The sequence below is a fragment of the Cervus canadensis genome, chromosome 9 (assembly GCF_019320065.1).
Source record: "Cervus canadensis isolate Bull #8, Minnesota chromosome 9, ASM1932006v1, whole genome shotgun sequence".
Lineage (NCBI taxonomy): Eukaryota > Metazoa > Chordata > Mammalia > Artiodactyla > Cervidae > Cervus > Cervus canadensis.
This window is the reverse complement of record NC_057394.1, coordinates 2,048,750-2,073,023: the sequence shown is the minus strand read 5'-3', so window position 1 is coordinate 2,073,023 and position 24,274 is coordinate 2,048,750. Positions and strand designations below refer to the sequence as shown.

The 24,274-nt window shown below is 60.4% G+C and overlaps 1 protein-coding gene across 1 annotated transcript in view; it reads left to right on the top strand.

The window, feature by feature from the left end:
• Window positions 1-24,274, top strand: part of COL4A2 (collagen type IV alpha 2 chain) — a 160,139-nt gene that overhangs the window by 134,126 nt on the left and 1,739 nt on the right. The window contains exons 26-47 of the mRNA XM_043478324.1: window positions 90-149; window positions 1,924-1,980; window positions 2,688-2,795; window positions 5,054-5,275; window positions 6,804-6,965; window positions 7,596-7,766; window positions 8,462-8,605; window positions 10,130-10,252; window positions 10,465-10,646; window positions 11,345-11,408; window positions 11,599-11,673; window positions 14,166-14,273; window positions 14,870-14,977; window positions 15,451-15,522; window positions 16,942-17,067; window positions 19,511-19,627; window positions 20,335-20,496; window positions 20,614-20,712; window positions 20,901-21,047; window positions 21,162-21,278; window positions 22,231-22,422; window positions 22,721-23,007. Coding sequence (XP_043334259.1) covers window positions 90-149; window positions 1,924-1,980; window positions 2,688-2,795; window positions 5,054-5,275; window positions 6,804-6,965; window positions 7,596-7,766; window positions 8,462-8,605; window positions 10,130-10,252; window positions 10,465-10,646; window positions 11,345-11,408; window positions 11,599-11,673; window positions 14,166-14,273; window positions 14,870-14,977; window positions 15,451-15,522; window positions 16,942-17,067; window positions 19,511-19,627; window positions 20,335-20,496; window positions 20,614-20,712; window positions 20,901-21,047; window positions 21,162-21,278; window positions 22,231-22,422; window positions 22,721-23,007 — 2,903 coding nt within the window. The remainder of the gene's footprint in view (window positions 1-89; window positions 150-1,923; window positions 1,981-2,687; window positions 2,796-5,053; window positions 5,276-6,803; window positions 6,966-7,595; window positions 7,767-8,461; window positions 8,606-10,129; window positions 10,253-10,464; window positions 10,647-11,344; window positions 11,409-11,598; window positions 11,674-14,165; window positions 14,274-14,869; window positions 14,978-15,450; window positions 15,523-16,941; window positions 17,068-19,510; window positions 19,628-20,334; window positions 20,497-20,613; window positions 20,713-20,900; window positions 21,048-21,161; window positions 21,279-22,230; window positions 22,423-22,720; window positions 23,008-24,274) is intronic.

Sequence of the window (24,274 nt, the reverse complement as noted above, 5' to 3'; positions counted from 1 at the left end):
CCGCATGCACACGTGTGCACACACGGATAAGCCAGGCTCTCTCCACTGTTGCACAATCGCCTCACCCTGCCGCTACGTCTCTCCCCCAGATTGTGACTCGGGTGTGAAAAGGCCCATCGGAGCAGACGGACAGGAGACCATCCAGCCAGGTACTGTCACGACAGGACCCTTAGAAACAGTTAACGGAGTTTGTGCTCATGGAGAGTGGCCGGGGGTCCCGCCGGGGGCGCGGAGCTGCCGTCAGAGTAGAAACACGTGCGGACTGGCCTGAGAACCCCGGGTAGGGCCAGGGGATGACCACGTGTCACCAAGCTGTCCCCACAGTACGAAGCCTCTGTTTACAGGGTTGGTCAGACTCCACGGATACAAGCTTTCTCACCTAGAGTATGCGTCTGTATGTCTGTGAAGGTCAGCTGTGCATTATGTACCCGTTAAACAGGGTGAGGATCAGGTCCACGTGTGAGAAGACTGGTCCAGCCGTGAATGAATGTTTGAGAGAGCAGGGCCGATGGGTACAGAGAGGATGCCCGGTGACCTTGGCGCTGTGGAGGGAAGGGGGCAGTCCAGAAGCTGACCCGGCTGCCATCAGATGGGCAAAGCCTCCAGCCGGGGGGGCCTAGAAACTGCAGGGGGGAGTTAGAAACCAGTGGGGGGGCCTAGAAACTGCGGGGGGAGTTAGAAACCAGTGGGGGGGGGCCTAGAAACTGTGGGGGGAGTTAGAAACCAGTGGGGGGGGGCCTAGAAACTGTGAGGGGAGTTAGAAACCAGTGGGGGGGGGCCTAGAAACTGGGGGGGGAGTTAGAAACCAGTAGGGGGGGCATAGAAACTGCGGGGGGGAGTTAGAAACCAGTGGGGGGGGCATAGAAACTGCGGGGGCAGCCAGACAGAGGGGTGAGTCCAGGGGGGTGCCCGGTCAGGAGTTGAAGAGCAGAGCACAGAGGGTGAGGTTTTCAGAGTCGAAGAAGCTAGCAGGCCATCTGAATGTCGGGGCGGCGGAGCCTCACCTGTGGGAGTCGAGGTCTGGGGCTGACTCTCAGGATGCAGGCCAGGGTTGGAGAAGGGCCTCTGGACCTTCGGGCCCTGCCTCGAGTTGTGCGGGTGGGTCAGGCACTCGGGCCAGCCTGCAGAGCGGGAACAGCAACCCCGGAGCTTCCAGAGGTCTGGCCAGTCTCGCAGCTGCAGGAAGGCCCTGGGGGGTGCGTCTCTGCAGGCTGGAGGCCCGGCCCCCTGAAGACGTCCAGGGTCCTTTCTTTTGATGACCTGGGCTGGCCATCTGGGTACCTTGAACCACTCCTGTGGCAGAGGAGCCCACAGCCCCTCTCTGGCCGTCAGTGGGGCCAAAGCAGGAGCCCTGCCGGATCCCAGGCCGACGGACAAAGGGCCTCTCGAAGTGCTGCCCCTGCACAGGTTCCCAGCCTGACAAAACACCCCTGCCTGGGGTCCCCAGCCAGAGGGGGTCCCCAGCCGGAGGCGGCCACCAGCGGGTTTCGTCCTGCACAAACCCAGCGGCAAGTTGTAGCCGGTTCTGAACGTAATCAAAGTCACAGAGCGTCCTTCAAAGTCTTCCTCCATCCCCGGTGGAAACTTCCAAAGAAAGAAAGGTGTCCACACTGGCTGACATGCATGGGGGACCCAGATGAACGAGGCTGACTTGCCCTGATAAGGGGGACCCCTCCTCTGCCAGCACGGCCCCCGTTAGCCTCCGATGGGACTTCCTTCATTTGCATTTCATATTAACATTATGATTGCGTTACACAGTGAAATTAAAGTTACATCAACATCAAGATTAATTGAATCATCAGATCACACTGATCGTTAAATGGTAGCAGGTTTTCATGGCCGATGCTCTTGACCTTAGCAACGTCTGACGCCGTGAGGCTGGGTGTGGACAGTGGTTAAAACGGCCCTCTTCTCTCTTGGCAGGTTGTGTTGGAGGACCCAAGGGATCCCCAGGCCAGCCAGGTCTCCCCGGCCCCCCAGGTAATGGGAAAGCCCTTCCCGCCCTGCTCGGAGCATCCCCACCTTCCCCCTCTCTGGCCCTCCTTCTCCGCCCCGGTGACACCCCTGCCCAACGTCCAGGGTTCTTGGTACAGTACCGCACACTGGCCGCTTCTGCGGGAGGCTGACTTGCGCTCATCGCTGCGGGAAATTGAGTGGTGACTGACACCTAGCCGAAGCCCAAGCCTGTGGTCCACACAGCTCTCCATGACCCTCCCTGCCCGAGCCCTGGGGAGGCCTGTCCGCTGTGGGCCCCACACAGGCACCAAGGCTGCTGCCCCCAGAGTGGTGACCACTCCCGGGGGGTGGGTTCAGAGACAGTTTTCAGCGGGCCCGGGGGAAGCAGAGCCCAGAAGGTACACCCGTCAGGTGAGAGGAGAAGGGCGTGAACAGTCCTCAGCTTCTGGTGTAGACCGACATTCTGGTGTATGTAGACCTACATTTCTGGTGTAGCTCGACATTCCATTGCTGGTCCACACTGACCCTCAGTTGCTGGTGGAGACCCATACTTAGCCCTGCCAGCTGCCAGGGGTGCTGTTTCTGGGCTGATGTGCCCCGGGCTCATCACTTCCCTGTTTCCTAAGAGACCGTGTGAGGTCAGGGGCTGGCCTTGACCCCCTCTGTCCCTCTCCTGCTGGGGTCTCCGCATGCAGCTCTGACGGGTGTCTGGGTCTCTCTGGGTCATTTAGGTGCCAAAGGCCTCAGAGGAGTTCCAGGATTTTCAGGAGCCGATGGAGTGCCAGGGCTCAAGGGTCTCCCGGGAGATCCGGGTCGAGAGGGATTCCCAGGACCCCCAGGTGAGTCGGGGTGGGGCGCCGCTCGGCCCCGTAGGTTCGGGGAAGGACTGTGTGTACCATCTGGGTGCCCCAGCTCCGCTGTCTTAACATTTAGAAACTGCCAACACATGCTCAGTGGCAATTTTTGCTCATCCTTGGGAAATTAAAAAGTGTCTCCCTTTTCATCACTGATGTTTTGTGGAAGAAGCTTATAGATCTTGTGTGAGGAAAAAAAAGACAGGTAGGCAGAAAGGTTTTTCTCTGGTGGGTATGAGGCATTCTAAGGACACGTAAACTTACCCTCTGAGCCCTCATCATCAATATCTGATCTGCTGATCGCTCACTGAATACCACGCAAAGAACACCTGTGTTTTGCTGTTCACGGCGTTGCCCGTCTGCACTGCAGTTTACAGCTTGTCTGAGTCAGCAGTTCAAACCCTTTCATCTACATTTGACCCAGCAAAGCATCATGGGAGCCATTTAGTGAAAAAGCTTAAGCCCTTTAGCTGTACATGGAGGGAAATGAGCATGTTTCCAGTAATGAACGGTGGGCAGAAGTTGGCAGCACCTGCCTTCGTGTCCACACACCCTGGAAAACGACCCCAGACACAGGTGTCCCTTTGGGGTCCCGGCTCGGAGGGGCCGCGGGAGCCCAACTGTGTTCCCTGGTGCGCAGAGGGCCAGACACTGGGGAATCGTGTTATCTGAACAAAGCTGTAGGTGGCTTCACTGAGGCCCCCCCAAGCCAAACATCCGCTGCAGGATCCCGGCCACATACTCTGCTGGGCTCCCTGGAATCTCTCTCGCAGCCCCACACTGGTGAAACATCGAAGCTCTCCTGCTGCTAGAAAGTCCTCGGTGGGAATGAAACCCAGCAGGTCTCCGCTGGCTGTTCCTCGAGTCAGTGGTTCTGCTCCGTAACCACGCCTCACCCACAAGGGGAAACAGTGGCCACATGCCCAATAGACATCTCGCAAGTGGGCAGACCTGACCCCAGGAATGCAAACATTTCTTTTTATGACTTAATATCCGTGGCCGCAGAGATCTCCCATCCTTCTGTGACTGCCCTCCAGCTTGTCAATTTTCCTTTCAACCGAGCTCCAGGAACTAAAGAGAACATTCCGGATGTCTGGACTCACACAGAACAGTGGATTCCTTACATGCAGACCCTTAGCAAGTGTTTTCAGCAAAGAACAGCTGAATTGTGCCCCTTCCCTGTCCTGCACTCAGCCAATTGGTCTAATCCTAAACTTACAATTCAGCATCAGTCCCCGATAGACCTTCTTCCTGGAGTCGGTGTTCCAGGCCATGGGGACCGTTGCAAACCTGGATCTCGTTGCCTTTCATGTTGTGTTGCTCCATGATTTGCAGAACTAGGAGGCTTGCTCCCTGTGTCTTTTATCAAGGCCTTGGAGAGAAGCAAAGGGAAGTGTTTCCACCAGCACACCGGGGGATCGGGCGGTATCGTTTTGCCGCCCACCTGGGATGTTGAGAAGTTACAGCTTTGTCCCTTGGGTGACAGCACGTGTACTGAAGTGATGGGTGAATCATTTTGAGAGGATGCTAATTCGTTTTTCTTTTTTCACAAATGATAGCATTTTATTATAGTAAAAGCATCCATCCCAAATACATGATTTTGTAAACACTGGTAGGTGAACAAGTGCAACTTTAAATGTAAATACAAAGCAAAGAGGAAACACCTACAAGCATTTTGCCTTTAAGAGAAAATGTCACATTCTCCTGCAGAGGTGATCCCACCCCAGCACGAATGTGGCTTCATCTCCCATAAAGGCATCGTAGCATCAACCTATAGGATGGTTAGCATGCTAGTATGTTAATACTTTCTTGCCTTGAAAATGAAGGGGGTTTAGGAATCATAGTCTGTGTGCCCAGCCGAGCAGGCTTAAACTGCAGGATCTAGCCCGCGAGTCAGATGCGCCCTCATCAGACTGGAGGAGGGCACGGTGCCTGAGAAAGCCTGTTCCTCATCCACAGCTGCCCACGGGTGTCCACAAGCTCCCTGTTCACAACCGCAGACCCACGAGTGCCGAGGGCTTCAGTCCAGGGAGCGCTGACCCGGCCGCCCCCGGTCCACCGTGGCTACCACGCAGGGCTGGGGTCAGACTCGGGGAGGCAGGAGGACACCCCTGGGAGCCGTGTGGGTTTGAGACCAGAGATGCCGCGGGCGCTCGAGCCGACCCCCCACAGCAGACCCCCGCTATCTCCAGTCTTTCTGATGCTGACCTCTGCTTATGGGCATGCCCTGTGCTTCCTTTCAGGGTTCATGGGACCCCGCGGCTCCAAAGGTGCAGTGGGCCCCCCCGGCCTGGATGGACTCCCTGGCACCTCCGGCCTGCCGGGGCCAGTCGGGCCCCCAGGAGACAGGGGCCTTCCTGGAGAAGTGCTGGGGGCCCAGCCCGGGCCCCGGGGAGACTCCGGACTGCCTGGACGCCCCGGACTGAAGGGCCCTCCCGGAGAGAGAGGCGCGCCTGGCTTCAGGGGTGAGTCACGGAGGCAGAGGAGGGGGGCGCAGGGCCACTGCTCCGAGGCTCCTGGCGGGGGCGGGGTCGAGGATCTCTCCTGGGGGCTGGGGAGGAGCCCAGGACCGCACGCGGGCCCGTGGGTCTCCGTCCTGCTTGTCCTCCTTTGTTCCGGCCTTCCTTCGGAACGTTCTAGAGCAGTGATCACCGTGCTGTGTACCGCAGGGGTCCCCAGCCGTTTGGGCACCAGGGGCCGGTTTCGTGGAAACAGTTCCTCCGTGGATGGGGAGGGGGGTGGGAGTAATGGGGAGCAGCAGGTGAAGCCTCGCCCGCCGGCCACGCACCTCGAGCTGTGTGGTCCGGGTCACCCCGGCCACGGACTTGCGCTGGTCCCAGGTGGGCAGGAGCCAGGGTGGGGGCCCGCCGCTGCAGGGCGGGTGCAGTTGGTGTGAAGAAGCCAGGGCTGGGCCGAGCTCAGACAGGGCTTGGGAGGAAGGCAGATGGTCTGGCACGCAGCCCAAGGTGTGGGTGCAAAGCGGCAGGGTGCCCATTGACTGGTGTGTGAACAGGTGCCCAAAGCTTTGCGTGTCCAGTTTATGTGAAACGGGCCCTGAGAGCCCAGCACGCAGACTCCCGTGGGCTTGTGTTGCTGGAGGGGGTGGGGTGACCGCCAGGCCGTTTGGGGTCTCCATCAGAGAGGCGTCAGCCGTTAGGTTATCAGCTGTGCTGTCCTTGGCCCAGCGTCCGAGCCCAGGCTGACCACGGCTGCCTCCAGGGTGTGGGACATGATGTGCCCCCTGCAACGGCCTCCAGACCAGTGGGCGTCCTTCACGAGCAGCACTGAGGGTTCTCGACAGGCAGACGGATGCCCGACCGTCAGGAGTCTGTGCCCGCCCATCCTGCCGCAATCAGAGTATAAAGTCTTTGCCTGAGCTCTTTTACCGAAGGAGGCCTGTGATCGATTTTTTAAATGTAGGTGTTTCCCACGGACTTCAAAAAGTCTGAGCGAAACCGCAGGAAACAGCGAGTGTGTGGAGGATTCCCACGTTCAGCGTCACCTTGATGAATTGCTGGTTTAGGCAGAGGACTCTGCTTGGTCAAAGCTCTGGCTTCCGAAGCATCAGTTTGGGGGAACTGTTTCCACGTCTGTTCGACCACCCCTGGCAGCAGCAGCGGGCGGACCAGGATGTTACACAGCCATTTAATGTGCTTGTCAAGAGCATTTTAAAATGTGGCCAAATGCTCAAAATGTAACATCAAGTGAGAAAAGCTAGATGACAACTGCGCTTGAAGTGAGATGTCAGTTCCGCAAATACCTCTTGTACGTCTAGTCATGGGAACTAAGGCTGGAAGGAAATAAAGCAGGATGGTGGTGACTGTCTCTGAGGGAGGGCGTGAGCTCCTTCCATCTTGTCCTTATGCTTCTGTGTGTTTTCCTGAGTCCTTACCACCCAGAAAGCCTGTTCTTACAGGACAACTCTGAGGAGGAGCTGTCCCCTGCAGTGAGCTGCTTGGGGCTGACCTCACGGTCTCGTCTCCCCTCCCACAGGAAGCCAGGGCATGCCAGGGATGCCGGGCCAGAAGGGCCAGCCAGGTTCCCCCGGACTCTCAGGCCAGCCGGGACTGCCAGGGCCGCCAGGACTGCATGGCTTCCCAGGAGCGCCTGGTCGGGAGGGGCCCTTGGGGCCCCTGGGCGCCCCCGGCTTTGAAGGTAAGGACCCCCGCTCCTGCCTAGTGGAGGCGGGGCTTGGGTGTGCCCTAGGGAGCCCCCCCTGCAGAGCCGCCGGGGCTCTGAAAGCACTGCACACAGCCCAGCTCGGGACAGCAGTTCATCCTTCCGCAGTCGGAGGCTGGAAGCCCACGGTCACGGTGGCCGCAGGGCTGTTCCCTCCCAGGCCCCTCTCTGTGGTGTGCGGACGGCTGGCTTCTCCCCACGCCCCCACGGGGTCACCTCTGCCTGCCCGCATCCTCATCTCTTCTTTCTATAAGGACACCCGTCATCCTTGCTTAGGGCCATCCTCGCGACCGCATTTAATTAACCTCAGCCCCCTCTCTAAAGGCCGGCTCTGAATACCCTCGCGTCCCACGGTCTGGGGCTGGGACATGCGTGTTCTGTAGGGACACAGTTCAGCCATAACAGGTTCAGGACACGCATGTCAGCAGACAGGAGGATGCACCGCTCACCCCTGGACACTCGGCTCTGAGGTCACACTTCCCAGCGTCCTTCCCAGTCGTTTTTCTGACCAAAAGCTGTTATAACCAAGGTCTCCAAGGTATCGTGAGAGAAGTTCTCTCTGTGCGGCCAGCTCATCCTGTCCTATGTCCCTCCCCCTCCTGACAGGTCTGCCTGGAGACAGAGGGGAGCCAGGGGACACCGGCGTGCCTGGCCCCGTGGGCATGAAGGGCGAGTCTGGGGACAGAGGTGACCCTGGCCAGCAGGGAGCGAGAGGTCACCCCGGAAGCCCCGGATTTAAAGGCGTGTCTGGAATGCCTGGTGCCCCGGGACTGAAAGGTGCGTGCAGAGCGTGACCGGGGACCTGCCTGGGGGCGGGGGGCCGCCCCGCGGGGTTGGGGGGCCACCTTGCGGGGGGGTGGGGGGGTGCCCGCCTTGCCGTCCCTGGCGGCTCTGGGCCCTGGGGACTGCAGACGCTGCCCAGGCTGGCTGTAACCACTGTGCCCAGTGTGTGAACTTACCATGGTGAGGGGATGGTGTCTGAGGAGCAGGCCTTACTATCTGCGAGGGGGACTCCTCCGGGAGACGGGGTTCAGGTCCGGAGGCTGCTGAACAGAAACCAACCCAAAGAGAAGCGCTTGGTCCCCGGCCTAGATCTCCCTGCCCTAGCGTGAGGCGGGGCCCTCTGGCCCGCGGCTGAGGCGGGGACACCAGCTCTGTTCTCCGGCCTCTGCAGTGTTGGCACCACGCTGACCCCCGGGGCCTCTTTCTAACCTGGCAGAAAACCGCGGAGTGGTGACTTCCGGTTTCCTCCTGTCTGTCCCTTGCATTGGCCTTGCGTCTGGTCCCCAAGGGCCCACAGGCTGACTCTGCCCTCACGGCACAGACGGTCTCCTTAGCAAGTGCTGAGAAACCCTACTGAGAAACCTTACTGAGGTTGAGAGTCTCAGCGTCTCCTCACGCAAGTCACAGTGGGGCTGCCACTGCGCCGACCATCTGTGCCTAACCCAGCACTTTTCTTGTTCTCTCTGTAGGGGCCAGGGGCTCCCCCGGGATGGACGGCTTCGAAGGCATGCTTGGCCTCAAGGGCAGACCCGGGCTCCCGGGAATCAAAGGAGAGGCAGGGTTCTTTGGAATTCCGGGGCTGAAGGGCCTGGCTGGTGAGCCAGGTGTGAAAGGTATGTGACCTCTTAGCCAGACTGAGACTCACTCTCAGAGGGGCCGACACTGCTCAGAACAGCGTCCCAGGAACCCACACTGTAGACACCATTACAGAAGAAACTAGTTCCAGGAACTTGGTCCCTGCCGCAGCACACTGGCCGTGCATTAAGGGAGTGCCCCTAGCCGAGGGACACTTGAGAACCAAACTGAGCCGGCTTTAAGAACCAAAGCATCCTGAGAAATGCACCCGTGTATATTCTGAAGGGCAGGAAGCACCTTTGGTGAAAGAGGGACATGGCAGACCAGGTGGACAGATCCACTCCATGCCAAGAGGTGGTGACCCCCAGGAGCAAGGCTGGACCAAGCCCCCGGCCCACCCCAGGGGGGAGACAGTGACCCCCAGGAGCGAGGCTGGACCAAGCCCCGGGCCCACCCCAGTGGGGAGACAGTGACCCCAGGATCGAGGCTGGACCAAGCCCCGGGCCCACCCCAGTGGGGAGACGGTGACCCCCAGGAGTGAGGCTGGACCAAGCCCCGGGCCCACCCCAGTGGGGAGATGGTGACCCCAGGATCGAGGCTGGACCAAGCCCTGGGCCCACCCCAGTGGGGAGATGGTGACCCCAGGATCGAGGCTGGACCAAGCCCTGGGCCCACCCCAGTGGGGAGATGGTGACCCCCAGGAGCGAGGCTGGACCAAGCCCCAGGCCCCACCCTGCGGGAGGCACGTGTTGAGGAAGAATGTTCCCAGCAAGCTGTGTTTCCATGACGTTTGTTCAGACACCCTTGTTCTGAAAGTGTCATCACTGTCTCTAAAAATACTGAATTGTGGATGGGGGTACAAAGACCTGGGACCTCAGACCCCGCTGGGGGGAATCTCACCTGGTGCACCCAGGGTGGAGAAGCCGGTGTCTTAGGAAGGTAAACACGGTTACCCGGCAAATCCGCTCATGGGTGCGCACTCCTGGATGTGAGCTGAAAACAGGTCCACACAGAAACTCGTGTGCAAATTTCATGGCAGAATGCTTCACACAATAGCCCCAGCCAGAAACAGCTCAGACATCTGTCACGGATAAAGAAAACATGATATAGCTATATGGAGGAATACTATTCAGCAAAGGAAAAGGATTAGGCCCTGACACATACTACAGCATGGATGAAGCTGGAGAGCGTTAGGTCACACATTACCTGCTTCCGTTTGTTGAAATGTCCGGAACAGGCCAATCCACAGAGACAGGAAGGGGGTCAGCGATTTCAGTTGCTGAGAGAGGGGAGACAGAGGCGGAGACTGCTTGTGGGCGCAGAGTTCTCGGGGGGTAGAGATGTTCTGAAGTCAGCGGGGTGGGGAGGACGGGGTTTCCCATCACCTGGGTCCCCAGCTCGCAGTCTCCGGGGAGCCGTGCCACCCACGGCTCAGCCCAGTAGGACGCGGGCTCCGCAGAAAGGAAGGCAGGAAGGCCAACGCGGCCGAGTGGCCTTCCCGACGTGGGTTCTAACACCTGCTCTGGGGGTCCAGGTGGTGACCACACTCTGTTCCCTTCCAGGCAGCCGAGGAGACCCTGGGCCCCCAGGACCGCCCCCCATCATCCTGCCAGGAATGAAAGACATCAAAGGAGAGAAGGGAGACGAAGGCCCCATGGGACTGAAAGGGTACCTGGGCCTGAAAGGTGAGACCCCACCCAACCTCGGAGCTGGCGGCCTGGGGTCCCCTGCCTGCCTGGCCCCGATCCGTCTGAGGGTGCAGCAGAGGCACCCCTGTGCCCACATCCACGCTCTGCAGCCCTCCCGACACCTGAGGTCTGCCTGAGGGGCTGGGGTGGTTGGTGGAGGCTGGCGGGCAGAGCAGGGTCCTCAGAATGTCACACCCCTCTTCCTGCAGGCCTTCCCGGAATGCCAGGCATCCCTGGGCTGTCGGGAATCCCGGGGCTGCCTGGGAGACCTGGTCACGTCAAAGGAGTCAAAGGAGACATTGGCATCCCCGGCGTGCCTGGCTCCCCAGGGTTCCCCGGCGTGCCTGGCTCCCCCGGAATCATGGGGTTCCAAGGCTTCACTGGCAGTAGGGTAAGTGGACACCTCCTGGGAGTGCCTGTCCCCAAGGTCTGCTGGCCCAAGTGCTGTGGTCCACAACACGGGGCTGACAGGTCCAGGGAGAGTCAGCCAACCAAGCTGACATCTCACTTCACTTAGGAGCTGAATCTCTCTGGGAAAATCTCTGATCCTCTCTTTGCCTCCCCTGTCAAATGTGGGGAGATAAGAGGACCCGCCTCGCAGGGCCGCTCTGAGGCTGCAGTGGGCCCCTGAGATGGGATCCGACACATTTGCCCAGGTCAGCCTGGCAGAGGGCAGGGTGCAGTCCTCATCATCCCCACCGCCGTCACTGTGTCACTGACGTTATCAACTGCAGTAAAACCGCCACTGTTGGGGCTTGCCTGATGGTCTCGTGGTGGAGACTCTGCCTTGCTCTGCAGGGGCTGTGGGTTTTGATCCCTGGTCGGGGAACCAAGAGCCCACACGCCGGGCAGGGTGTGACCAAGAAGAAAACTGACATTGTCACTACTTTGCAGTTCAGTAAGAACAAGTGTGCAGACCATCTACTGTTAGGATATTACACTGGGAAACTTGAGGACTTTTCTACAAAATGGTGGCGTAAAGACACCTTGAGAACTGGTTTTAGCACAATAGCTGGGTACGCTCACCGTTCAAAACTGCAGACCTCATGAACGGCCTATAAGATGGTTTCCTGTTTGACTTTGCTCCAGGGTGACAAGGGCGCTCCCGGGACAGCAGGCCTCTTCGGCGAGGTGGGCCCCACCGGTGACTTCGGTGAGTGTTGCTGGGGAAAAAACGGGCCACCCCCGAGCCAGAGCGCCCTGGGCAGCGTGGGGACATCGGGTCCACGGGCGTTCTTAGTCGTTTAGAAGCAAATCATTGGTATTCAGACTGTAGCACCATAGAAGTTGCAAAAGTAGCCGCAGGAGACCTGACCTCAGCCATCTCTTCTTGCACCTGGCAGGCGACATCGGAGACACGATAGATCTACCCGGGAGCCCAGGCCTGAAGGGGGAACGGGGCACGACCGGAGCACCAGGTACCCGAGCCACCCGCACCCCCGTCCTCCGCGGCCCTGCCGCTCAGCTGCAGTCGCTCGCGAGCTGGCCTGCACACCTAGTGAGCCCCCGGACCACGTCGTAGGGCTGGTCTGAGGTCTCCAAGCCCAACGTGCAAGGAAGAGGGGGATTCTTTATTATGTTGAGTGTGAGGATGTCGGGAAACCTGTGTCTCCCTGAAAGGGAGACAGCGAGAAGCAGCACTCGGTGGTGGGAGGAGCTGCAGCCTCTAAAATGCGGCGCGTGAGCCTGGGCTCCTGGGATGATGATGCACAAAGCCGGTGATGCAATGACCGGAGCCCCTGCAAGCAGTGAAGGGTCTAGAGGAAAAGGAAGTGGGAGTCAGCCCCCTCTCCTGAGTAAGACAGCAAGGAAGGCAACCCCCCCCCAGCCTGTGGACGTCAGGGGCTCACGCCCCCTCTGTAAGCATCACTGAAGTTCAAGGTCAGAATTCCTGCCGGTGGTCACATCCCAAGGGACTTGGACTAGATGCTCCTTCCTGGGTTTCTATTTCAGGAGACCCCCACGCCCCCTGGCCAAGTGCTCCTAGGAATGCTTAGGGTGGAGGAGTCTGTTTGCATGATTGACCAACGAAGAGGATGCTGAGCTGGTTCTTTAATGAGAATGAGCTTCAGGATGGGAAGGGCTTTCAGTCTAGCTGGGGTCAGATCCTAAGTGACACTTAGGGCCAGGTAGCCTTGCCTACGAGCTCCTCTGGGCTCCTGCGGATCCATCTTTTGGTCTCCCAATGGCTCTCGTCCCAGATACAGGATGCCTCAGGCTGGCTGGATCTCCCATCCAAAATAATTAATCAGCATCCCAGAAACACCAAAACGTGTGGCCCAGAATCTAAGTCTGCCAATGAGCAGCTTTGCCCAAGGAGTTCATTTAAAGGGCAGATTCCAGGCATGATCCAGACCTGAGAGGCTCAAACATCTCCTGTTTGACTAACTCCCCAGATTCCCCAGCACCGCATGCATCAACAAGCGCTCAGATGAGGGATCCACCACTCAGATGAGGGATCTGCTGTTCAGATGAAGGATCTGCTGCTCAGATGAGGGATCCGCCGCTCAGATGAGGGATCTGCTTCTCAGATGAGGGATCCACCTCTCAGATGAGGGATCCGCCGCTCAGATGAGGGATCCGCCGCTCAGATGAGGGATCTGCCGTTCAGATGAGGGATCTGCTTCTCAGATGAGGGATCCACCTCTCAGATGAGGGATCCGCCGCTCAGATGAGGGATCCGCCGCTCAGATGAGGGATCTGCCTCTCAGATGAGCCATCTGCTGCCACCCACCGAGGCACCAAACGCTGTGGCTCAGGGCACCCACGGCAGCTGTTAGCTGACCATTTCTGAGGCCAGGAATTCAGGAACAGGGTGGTTCTCATGAGACTCCCATCATGAGATCGGCAGGGCTGCCTCACCTGAAGGCTGGACTGGGCTGGACCATCCAGGGCCAGGTGGTCTTGGCGGGAGGGCCTCTCCCGGGGCTGCTCAGTGTCCTCACGACGTGGCAGGGGCTTCCTCCAAAGCGGGAACAGAGGGGGAGCGGTGATGCGTGTGTGGCCTGGGCTCGAGGCGACACGGTGTCCTGGCGTCACGCAGTCCAGCACTCAGGGTGGGAGTGGCCGCACAAAGGTGTGCGTGCTGGGGCGGGACCCCTGGGTGCCTGGAGGCTGCAGACCACAGGCGCAGCGCAGGAATCAGGCGGAAAATCAGGCTGCGGAAGGGACACGTCGAGATCTGCGTCCCCACTCACAAGGGGAGCACCCCCGGGGGGGGCGGGCGCATCCTTTTCCAAGCACCCCTGACCCCACGAGCCTTTATCCATGCCACTGACCCCACGAGCTTTTACCCGCACCCCTGAACCCCACAAGCCTTTACCCGCACCCCTGACCCCGTGAGCCTTCACCCGCACCCCTGACCCCGTGAGCCTTCACCTGCACCCCTGACCCCATGAGCCTTCACCCGCACCCCTGACCCCACGAGCCTTTACCCGCACCCCTGACCCCATGAGCCTTTACCCTCACCCCTGACCCATGCCTTTTACCCCACCCCCTGACCCGTGGAGCCTTCGCACACCCTGACCCCGTGAGCCCACCCCCCCTGACCCCCGGAGCCTTCACCCGCACCCTGACCCGGAGCCGTGTCTTCGCACCCTGACCCGCGAGCCTTCACTGACCCCAGAGCCACACCCGCCCCCGCCTTACCCGCACCCGTGACCCCGCGAGCCTTCACCCGCACCCCTGACCCCGCGAGCCTTCACCCGCACACCCCTGACCCCGTGAGCCTTCACCCGCACACCCCTGAACCCCGTGAGCCTTTACCTGCACCCCTGAACCTCATCAGCCTTTACCCACACCACTGAACCCCATGAGCCTTTACCTGCACCCCTGAATTCCACATACCTTGAGCCCCAACTGCACACCAGCTGTGGTTTGATTGTTCCAAGCAGCACGTCTGTGGTTACAGGTCTAAAGGGATTCTTCGGCCAGAAAGGAGCTGAGGGTGATGTCGGCTTTCCAGGGATCACCGGCCTGGCCGGAGTCCAAGGCCCTCCTGGATTTAAAGGGCAAACAGGTAAGGTCCGGCAGTCACACTGCCCTCCTGGGCGGGGCTGAATGGTGCAACTGAGCCCACGGTCTCCGGGGGCCCAGAACAAGGCCGGCCAGTTCTGCCTGCCCGGCTGTCCCCTGCAGTCAAAGCCGGGAGCATCCCCTCGCGTGTCCATCCCCACATCCACACAGCCCGGCTGTGCCGGACACGCGGGGCTGACGGCCGCGTCTGTGTGGCTGCCATCTGTCTCTCCGTAAGTGCTCAGACAGTTCCTGTGACGGCCCCCTTTCGGCGTCTGAGTTGCAGAATTTGTCAGAGGGCCCGAGTTACAAGAGTGAATTCCTTTTGTGCTTTTTCTTGCTACTGTTGTGCTCGCTGTTGCCCGGCATTTGTGACCGCAGGGAGGCTGACCCTCGAAGGGTCTCTGGGCTCTGCCCAGGCTCCCGTGTGGGCCCGAGAGAGAGACTCTGCCCACAAACTCTTCGGTATGGCCAGGCTGTGCTCACACCACCACGGCTACGTGGAGGGGACGCCGGTCCTCACCCACACAGCCCCTTAGCTGGGGCCCAGGGCGCCTCGGGGTGCCTGCCTGCCCCCTGAAGGATGTGTCTGTCCCCCAGGCTTTCCAGGACTCACAGGGCTCCAGGGGCCTCAGGGAGACCCAGGACGGGCCGGAGCGCCCGGCACCAAGGGAGACTCCGGCTGGCCGGGGAACCCAGGCTTACCAGGTAAGACGAACCCCGCTCGGGCTGCGAGGAGTCTGTGAAAAGAGTCCAGGAAGACCGTTTATAAGTTAATGTTTCTCTCGGGCGACCCGGAAGCGACTGACTGACGCGTCCCAGTATTTGCTGAACTGCTCCCCAGTTGTCCCGCCTCTGGACACACCAGGGGTCTCCCTGGGGGCGCAGGTGGTAACTAGTCCGCCTGCAATGCGGGAGACCCAGGTTCCATCCCTGGATGGGGAAGATCCCCTGGAGAAGGACATGGCAGTCCACTCCAGTATTCTCGCCTGCAGAATCCCATGGACAGAGAGGAGCCTGCTGGGCTACAAGTCCACGGGGTCGCAAAGAGTCGGACATGACTGAGCGACCAACACGGAACAGGCTGGGCGGACGACCGTCCCGCAGCAAATTGAAGCATCTGGCTGCGCTGGGGGTCTTGCTCTGCTCTCCCGAGAACTAACCCTGAGGGTCCCCCACAGGTCTGCCCGGCCTCCGAGGCATCGGCGGATTGCACGGCTTGCCAGGCAGCAAAGGCTTCCCGGGATCCCCAGGTAGGCAGCCCCAAGGCTGCGCCCAGCCGTGGGGGGCCCCTGGGGGGCCATCGGGGACTTGGGGTGGTGGGGGGCTCAGAGAGCTGGGCGGCCCGTCCCTGAGGTCTCAGGGGCTCGGTTCCGCCGGCTGCTGCACAGACCAGGGGGCCTAAGCAGCAACGGGAGCTCCTCACAGCTCTGAGCCTGGAGGTCCGGGGTCAGAGTGGGAGTGCCAGCATGGGGGTCTGGGCAAGGATCGTGTTCTTGGCTCCGCTCTGTCCTGACGTGGCAGACATGAGCTCTCTGGAGTCTCTTCTTGTCGGGGGCCCACCCTGGAGGCCTCCTCTAACCCCGATCACCTCTCCAAGGCCCTCCATCAGATCCCACCATGTGGGGCCTTAGGAATCAACACGTGGGTTTGGGTTCAGACAAGACAATTCCACTCACAGTGGTGGTTGGTGTGCAGGGGGCAGGTGGGGGCTGCCCAAAGGAGACACAAAATCCATCATCTCCGAAAGCCAGTGACAGTGTGAGGTTTGCATGGCTCCCCGCTTCTGTGACCTCTGAGCACCATCGCGTGGGGCTCTGTTCCTCAAAGGGAATGGAATCCCTTTGCTGCTTTAAGCTTCCTTTTTACGCTTGGATATGCAAAACTCTTGGGCACTTCCCAGACATTTCTTTATTTTAAATTTAGCTCCTTTCATCTTAAATCTTAATACTCGGTCATCACTACATTTTTAAAATGTGTTCACTGGACTAGTAATATTTGTAAACTATGCGATTAATATATTGTTTAAGCTTTTATTGTTTTCAGGTTATAAAAATTACTTACGTTGAGTGGAGAAAAGCTTTAAAAAATACACTCTAACAGAAGAAAAACAAATCACACATAGTTCTACCACTGCTTTTAGATTACTCTCTTTATAGCTGTTTTATATCATCAAGAGTTCATCTGTCTATGGTAAATTTGGGTGTGTGTCATTGTATATAAATTTGCACACTCATCCTTCAATTAAGGTTTTCAATCCCAGTTTAAATGCCCAAGTTATGTGGCTCTTTCCTGCCACCCACTGATTTGAGTTCCTGATGGGCGAGCAGAGCAGGTTTTAAACAGCGCTTCCCTTTTACACCTCAGATGTAGCATCCGGAGCCCCAGCTAGGAGCCTGGGGCCCCGGGCAGGTCCCAGCTCAGGACCATCTGCGTCTCGGGATCCGACCCTTTTCTGAAGGGCCTCTGAGATCCCCCCTATGAAGTGAAGGGCTCGGCTTCGATCCCCAGGGTCCCTTCTGAGTCTCAGGCTCGGGGGCGTCAAGGCTGCTAGGAGGCTGCGGTCTCCAGGCTGTCGCGGGCTGCTCTTGTTTCCGAGTCTCCCCCTTCCTCTCATGAGAACGGACTCTGCCTGGTCCAGACACTGACGTCATTTGTTCACCCGGCTGCAGGTGCGGACCTCCATGGGGACCTGGGATTCCCAGGTCCTGCCGGGGACAGGGGTGACCCAGGAGAGGCCAACACCCTTCCAGGCCCCACGGGAGCCCCAGGACAGAAGGGCGAGCGTGGAGTCCCAGGTGAGGCCTCCACCCCAGCACCACCGTCTGCACCCCCAGAACCAACTGTGATGCCCATGAGTCTGAGAGATGAGCTGTCAGAGCAGGCCGGGTGCCGACTTGTCTGTTGCAAACCTCCCACTGGTGTTCCACGGTTCATATACCCCATCCCAGTCGTATTCCATCAGGGTTAACTGTTGACCGCCCCCTCCCGTGGAGGAAGGATAAGATCACACTGCCTCCCCGTGGAGCCCCCGCAAGGCACCGGGTGAGGGGCTCTGCCCATCACGTGCATACAGCAGTGCTGGGGAGATGATTGAGTGAGCAAAGGCATCGCAGCCCTGAGCTCTGCCCAGGTGCCGGCCTGGAGCGCAGCAGGAACAGACCAGAGAGAGGTGGTCTCAGCTGCTGGGAACAAGACCCCCGCCCAGCCGAGCCGCCGGCCGCCAGGCTGGACCTAAACTGGCAGGGGGCGTGTGGACTCGACTACACCCGGCATCTCGGAGCGGAGGGCTCCCAGCCCTGCGGCGTCCCCCAATGGGCTTTGTCCTTTCACACCTGGGCCCCCCTGCCCCCCAACTCAGCCCAGTGCCTCATCTGAGGCGGCCTGGAGCCAGGCGCTGCCGCTGGACCCGACAGGTCATCACACCTGGGCCTCCGAGACCCAGGTCTGAGCGCTGGTGCTCAGGTCAGAATTACCCCTGAAACCAGAACCATCGGCCCTCAAAGGGAAGGCAGGCCCTGAGGAGGCCAGCGACCCCAACCTCCGATGGATGGGGGGGCGGGTATCCCACAGACCCCATCATCTGATTCTCCCCCGGGATCTGTCACCTCCCCTCCACCTGCACCAAGCAGAAACCCCAGAACTCCCCGGTACGTGAGCCCCGGCCTTGATCTGAACCCCAGAACTCCCCGGTACCTGAGCCCCGGCCTTGATCTGAACCCCAGAACCCCCTGGTACCCGAGCCCCGGCCTTGATCTGAACCCCAGAACCCCCCAGTACCTGAGCCCTGGCCTTGATCTGAACCCCAGAACCCCCCGGTACCCGAGTCCCAGCCTTGATCTGAACCCCAGAACCCCTTGGTACCCAAGCCCTGGCCTTGATCTGAACCCCAGAACCCCCCAGTACCCGACCCCCGGCCTTGATCTGAACCCCAGAACCCCTTGGTACCCAAGCCCCAGCCTTGATCTGAACCCCAGAACGCCCCGGTACCCGAGTCCCAGCCTTGATCTGAACCCCAGAACCCCTTGGTACCCAAGACCCAGCATTGATCTGAACCCCAGAACCCCCCAGTACCAGAGTCCCAGCCTTGATCTGAACCCCAGAACCCCCCGGTACCTGAGCCCCGGCCTTGATCTGAACCCCAGAACCCCCCAGTACCCGAGCCCTGGCCTTGATCTGAACCCCAGAACCCCCCAGTACCCGAGCCCTGGCCTTGATCTGAATCCCAGAGCCCCCCAGTACCCGAGCCCTGGCCTTGATCTGAACCCCAGAACCCCCAGTTGATCTGAACCCCAGAACCCCCAGTACCTGAGCCCCAGCCTTGATCTGAACCCCAGAACCCCCCAGTACCCAAGCCCCAGCCTTGATCTGAAGGCAGGGGAGGAGGTGGGTCAGCCAGAGGGGCCGCACCGTGAGTCCATGGGGCTGCTGGGGCTCATGCGGCCCCGCTCAGGGCTGGGGTCCAGGCCCCGTCCAGCAGCACGGGACACCTGCCCCGTAGCCCAGCCCCGGGATGCCTGCCCCGTAGCCCAGCCCCAGGACGGTCCCATCATACAGGGTTTCTTCCGGGAGGCACATCTCAGTCTTCCTAAAACTCTGGACCACACTTCAGTGTGAAGTCTGGGGGCCAATCAAAACAGCCAGGTCGCCCTCAAAAAGCATGGCCAGGCAGAAAACGTGGCCCTAGACAGACATTAAGGGGGCCTGTTGATACCCTGAGTGGGACTCAGAGCCCCCCTCCTGCTTGTCCAGGAGCCCGCGGTGCTGCCTGGGGCCACCAGTGAGCCCCAGTGAGGAGGCGAGATGCCAGTTCAGCCGCTGTGGGCTGGGAGGATGGACCCGCCCCGGATGCTGGACGTCCAGCCAGAGCCCGGGATCCTGGGGGCGGCTCGGGTGGGACTGCAGCGGCCGTGCTGCCCACCTTGGGCCCTCCCAGCACGGGTGCTTGCTGGGCCCCCAGGGCTGCTCTCAGGCGATGCCTGCAGGGCAGGGCCAGGCGTCCCCCTCAGGTGGCCCCAGCAGCTGGCCGTTGAGCAGGTGGCGTACCAGTGAGGGCAGCCTCGCAGCAGGGCCTTGGGCCCCCGGGCAGCGGGAAGGGGCTGGCGGGCATGTGGGCAAGAGCCTGCCATGGGCACCTCTCCTCAGCGGCTCTGCTCCTGGACGGGCGAGGGCGCGGAGAAGGGGTGACCCGGGATGGAGAGCTGGGTGCTGGCGCTGATCAACTTCCGTTTCCCTCCCAAGGGGGGCGAGGCCCAATGGGGAGCCCCGGCCTTCAGGGCTTTCCAGGCATCACCCCTCCTTCCAACATCTCTGGGTCACCGGGGGACGTCGGCGCGCCCGGGATCTTCGGCCTGGAAGGTGAGCGGGGCTCACACCCCATGGGCTGGAACCTCTGGGCACAGAAGCCTGGTCACTGGAGGCAGGGGACACCTCCGATCCCCCTTAAGGACATGATTCTGAGGGAGGCAGGCCAGACAGGAAAGGACAGCGCTGACTCCACTGCAGGAGGGCCCGGGAGCGTTCCCTGGCGGAATCGATGGGCTTTCCCAGGTGAAGCAGCGGTAAGGAATCCGCCTGTCAATGCAGGAGATGCAGGTTGGATCCGGGGTGGGGAACATCCCTGGAGGAAATGGCAACCCACTCCAGTATTCTTGCCTGGAGAAGCCCATGGATGGAAGAACCTGGTGGGCTACAGTCCACGGGGTCGCAAAGAGTCAGACACGACTGAGCACAGAGGAGTCCAGTCACAGAGTCAGAACATGGATGCCGGGGGCCAGCGCTGGGGCGTGGGGAGGAGAGTGCTCAGTGAGGACAGAGCTTCAGCTGGAGGATGAGCACGTGAGCTCGTCCAGGGAAGGATGGTGGTGATGGTTGCACGGTGATGTGAACGGGTGCACTCCAAAGTGGTTAAAATGGTAGATTTATGTTAGCATATTTTACCATAATAAAAAGCAAAATTAGCTGCCCAGGGTTACACACTTGCCAAAGCCCATCCCCCAGGGGTAACTTTGCCTGCATGCCTTCCTCCCGCGTACACTCACCTCTCTCCCGACGGACACCGGCAGGTTATCGAGGGCCCCCGGGGCCACCCGGGCCTGCAGCTCTTCCCGGAAGCAAAGGCGATGAGGGGAGTCCAGGAACCCCCGGAAACCCCGGGACCAAAGGATGGGTCGGGGACCCCGGGCCCCAGGGCCGGCCTGGCGTGTTCGGGCTCCCGGGAGAAAAAGGTAACACGGGTGTCCCGGGAAGAGGGAGGGCTTCTCTCGGGGACGCTGGCCAGAGATGGCCAGAGGCCCCCATCCACACCAGCCCCGCGTGTCCTCAACATCCTGCTTGTCCTGAAGGGCCCAGAGGGGAGCCAGGATTCATGGGCAACATAGGCCCCACTGGGAGCGTGGGCGACCGAGGCCCCAAAGGACCCAAAGGAGACCGAGGACTCCCGGGTGAGTGGGTCTCGGGGGGATGCCTCGGAGGTCACCGTGTCGCGCTGGGGCGTGGTGGGGCGGGGGTGCTGGAAGGGCCATCTCTGCAGAGCGAGGCAGCTTGGGGAGGCTGGAGAGTGGGTCCACGCCCAGGTCGAGATCAGAGCAGCGGTTCTCACGCCTTGCCTGGCCTTTCTTCTCCCTTCCAGGTGCCCCCGGTCCCGTGGGGGCTCCAGGCATCGCAGGAATCCCCCAGAGGATCGTGGTTGAGCGGGGCCCAGTGGGTCCACAGGGCAGGAGAGGCCCCCCAGGGGCTCAGGGGGAGATGGGGCCACAGGGCCCCCCCGGAGAACCAGGTGGGAGCCCGGCCGGGGGGCGCTGGGTGGGGGCTGGGGGGGCTCCCTGCCTGCCTACTCTGTTTCCGCCTGTCCCTGCCCACGGCACTCACCCGTGTCCCCGTGGCCCTGCAGGTTTCCGCGGGGCGCAGGGCAAGGCTGGGCCCCAGGGACGAGGCGGCATGTCAGCCAATCCTGGATTCCGTGGAGACCAGGGGCCCATGGGGCTGCAGGGACCGGTGGGTTTCGAAGGTGAGTGATGGGCAGGGTATGGGGAGGTGCCTCAGCTCTGCGTGGGGCTGACAGGTGGGCCACGGAGCTCAGGGAGGGGTCGGACACGCCCCGAGATGAGCAGCGCTGGGGGGCCACCCCCTGAGTCCGGCTCCCGGGTTATTGGGGCCCACCCCGTGACCCCTGCCCCTGGCCGGACGCCTGGCACGGGGGTCCCCAGCACAGGCTGGCCTCCTTCCTTCCCCTGAGACTCAGGAGGTGGCTCAGAGAAGGAAGCAGGTGACGTGTTCCAAGGGACAAGATTCCTGAGCTCTCGAAAGCTGAGGACGATGAACTACAAGTGACCGATCACATTATAGGCACCACTGTGAAGTCTTTTATCGTCAACTTCTAAAAATTACTTGCATGTAGGCAGGATGGGATAGGCCCAAAGTAATAGCCATTCGTGCAAAAAAACAAGTCCTAGGAGTTGTAATCCACCTGCACTCGGTTTGAGCCAGCGACATGCATGTTGTGCACGGTAGGGACAGGCTGCGTGGTCACACCCGGACCCCAGCAAGTGTCCACATCACGCCGCTCGAGCAGGAGAGCCTGTGACGCGCCGGGGAGACGGTGGGGGCTGGGGAGGGGCATCGGGGCGAGGGGACGCCCTGTGAGAGAGACAGGGTCACCTGTTGGGGGCGAATCAGCCGTTCTGCGGTGTCAGGGACAGAATTGGGGCCCTGGGTGGACATGTGGGGAGTCGGGTTTCTAACCCTGGGAATGGCCGCTCCCCGAAGGTCCAGCAGGGTTACACGGTCCTGGACAGGGAGGGGGTACTGAGCGAGGGTAAGTCCTCCCCAGGAGGCTCTCAGTCCCCAAGGGCAGAGCCACTGACCCCAGCCTTGGGGCCGTGAATGTCGCCGTGCCCGCTGTAAGCACGCGGGCTGCGGTCCACGCGGCAGGTGCAAGGCGGCCTCTCTGTCTCGCCCAGGGGAGCCGGGCCGCCCCGGGAGCCCCGGCCTGCCCGGCATGCCCGGCCGAAGCATCAGCATCGGGTACCTCCTGGTGAAGCATAGCCAGACCGACAAGGAGCCCATGTGCCCCGTGGGCATGAACAAGCTCTGGAGCGGATACAGCCTGCTCTACTTCGAGGGCCAGGAGAAGGCCCACAACCAGGACCTGGGTAGGTATCGCCCGCCCGCCGGCCAGCCCAACCAGGGGCCACAGCCACTTCCTGAGTCCCCAGGAGGCACCCAGATGCTCCAAACCCGGGGTCGGGGAGCGAGCAGTGCCCTGTGTTCAGGGCCCTCTGTAAGGGCAGGGCGGAAGTGCCCGTGGAGGTCCCGAGGGATCGGAGAGCCGAGCCGGCCCGGCCCGGCCTCGTGCACGCTGAGCTCCCGGCGGCCGGGGCGTGGCCAGGCCCTGAGCCGGCGGGCACGCAGGGCCCCGCCTCCCGCGTACTCAGCCGCCTCCCTCCGCAGGCCTGGCGGGCTCCTGCCTGGCGCGCTTCAGCACCATGCCTTTCCTGTACTGCAACCCCGGCGACATCTGCTACTACGCCAGCCGCAACGACAAGTCCTACTGGCTGTCCACCACCGCCCCGCTGCCCATGATGCCCGTGGCCGAGGAGGACATCCGGCCCTACATCAGCCGCTGCTCCGTGTGCGAGGCCCCGGCCGTCGCCATCGCCGTCCACAGCCAGGATGTCTCCATCCCCCACTGCCCGGCCGGGTGGCGCAGCTTGTGGATCGGATACTCCTTCCTCATGGTACGTGCTGCGCGCCTGCTGTGACTCGGAGCAGGGACCCGGGTGGAAATCGAGGTCCTCTCCCCGACCGCCTTGTGGCCGTTGTAAGACTGATCGGCGCGGTGGTTCAGGTCGGGCACTGCACAAAGGCCTGGCCCAGGGAATGCGTGAGAGCTGGAACCCAGCCCGCACTTTGCTGAGCCGCGTTTGGCCTGGGGCTGCCCCCATCCGGGTGGGACACAGTGGTCTGCCTCCAGGCCTTTTTACAGCCTCGATGAGGACGATTTGACTATCATGACAGCATTCCTTACAATTTTCCTGTTTACTCCACTGTCACAGGAAGAAAGGAAAGTCCAGAGGGGTCTTGTGTTGCATTTATATTTATTATGACTGTCGTAACTCCCATTGTGTTGACAGGATACCCAACATGTTAAATATTTCATAAACTATCTCAATAACATAATATGTATACATATATATTATACCATGTTTGCTAATTTTGTCAAAACAATAGGGAAAAAACCCTGGAATCTAGGGAAGGAAGAAAGAGATAAACAAGCATTGATTTTTTAACATTTTTAAGGGATTAGTGCTGCAGTAATTTGAAGCAACAGGATCACTAGGTTCTGTGCAGGGACAGGCAGCGTTCTACCTTAAGGGGCTCCTCCTGTCAGGGGACCTGGCGGCAGACGGAGCAGCCCCCGTTTGCCCCTGGGTCACAGAGGAGGAAGCACTGGTCCCTCCTATGTTTTAACTCCCTCGTGAGATGAAAAAGGAGCATCTTCTTTGTCATGGGAATGCCTGCCCTGTATCCTGAAGGTCAGACAGCCCTGCTCTTATGAGCATTACATCTTGAGCCATGTCAGAGGAGAAAGGATAAGCACACTTGCCCTAGTGGTCAAGAATCCACCTGCAGGAGACATAAGAGACGCCAGTTCGATCCCTGGTCGGGAAGGTAACATGGAGAAAGAAACGGCAGCCCACTCCACTGTTCTTGCCTGGAGAATCCCAAGGACAGAGGAGCCTGGCGGGCTACGCCCATGGGGTCACGACTGCACAACTGAAGCGACTTAGCACACACCCATTTTCCTCAGTAACCGCCTCCAGCCAGCCTAGACCAACATGGCCAGTGATAATAGTAATAATAATTCAAAGCACACATACCCCCCCTTCATGCACGTTAGTAAAGGAGGAGGAGAGGGGCACTTTCTTTGGAGCTTAATTGTTTTTGGCCCCACCGCACGGCTTGTGGGATCTCAGGTCCCCAACCAGCAATAGAAGCCGGGCC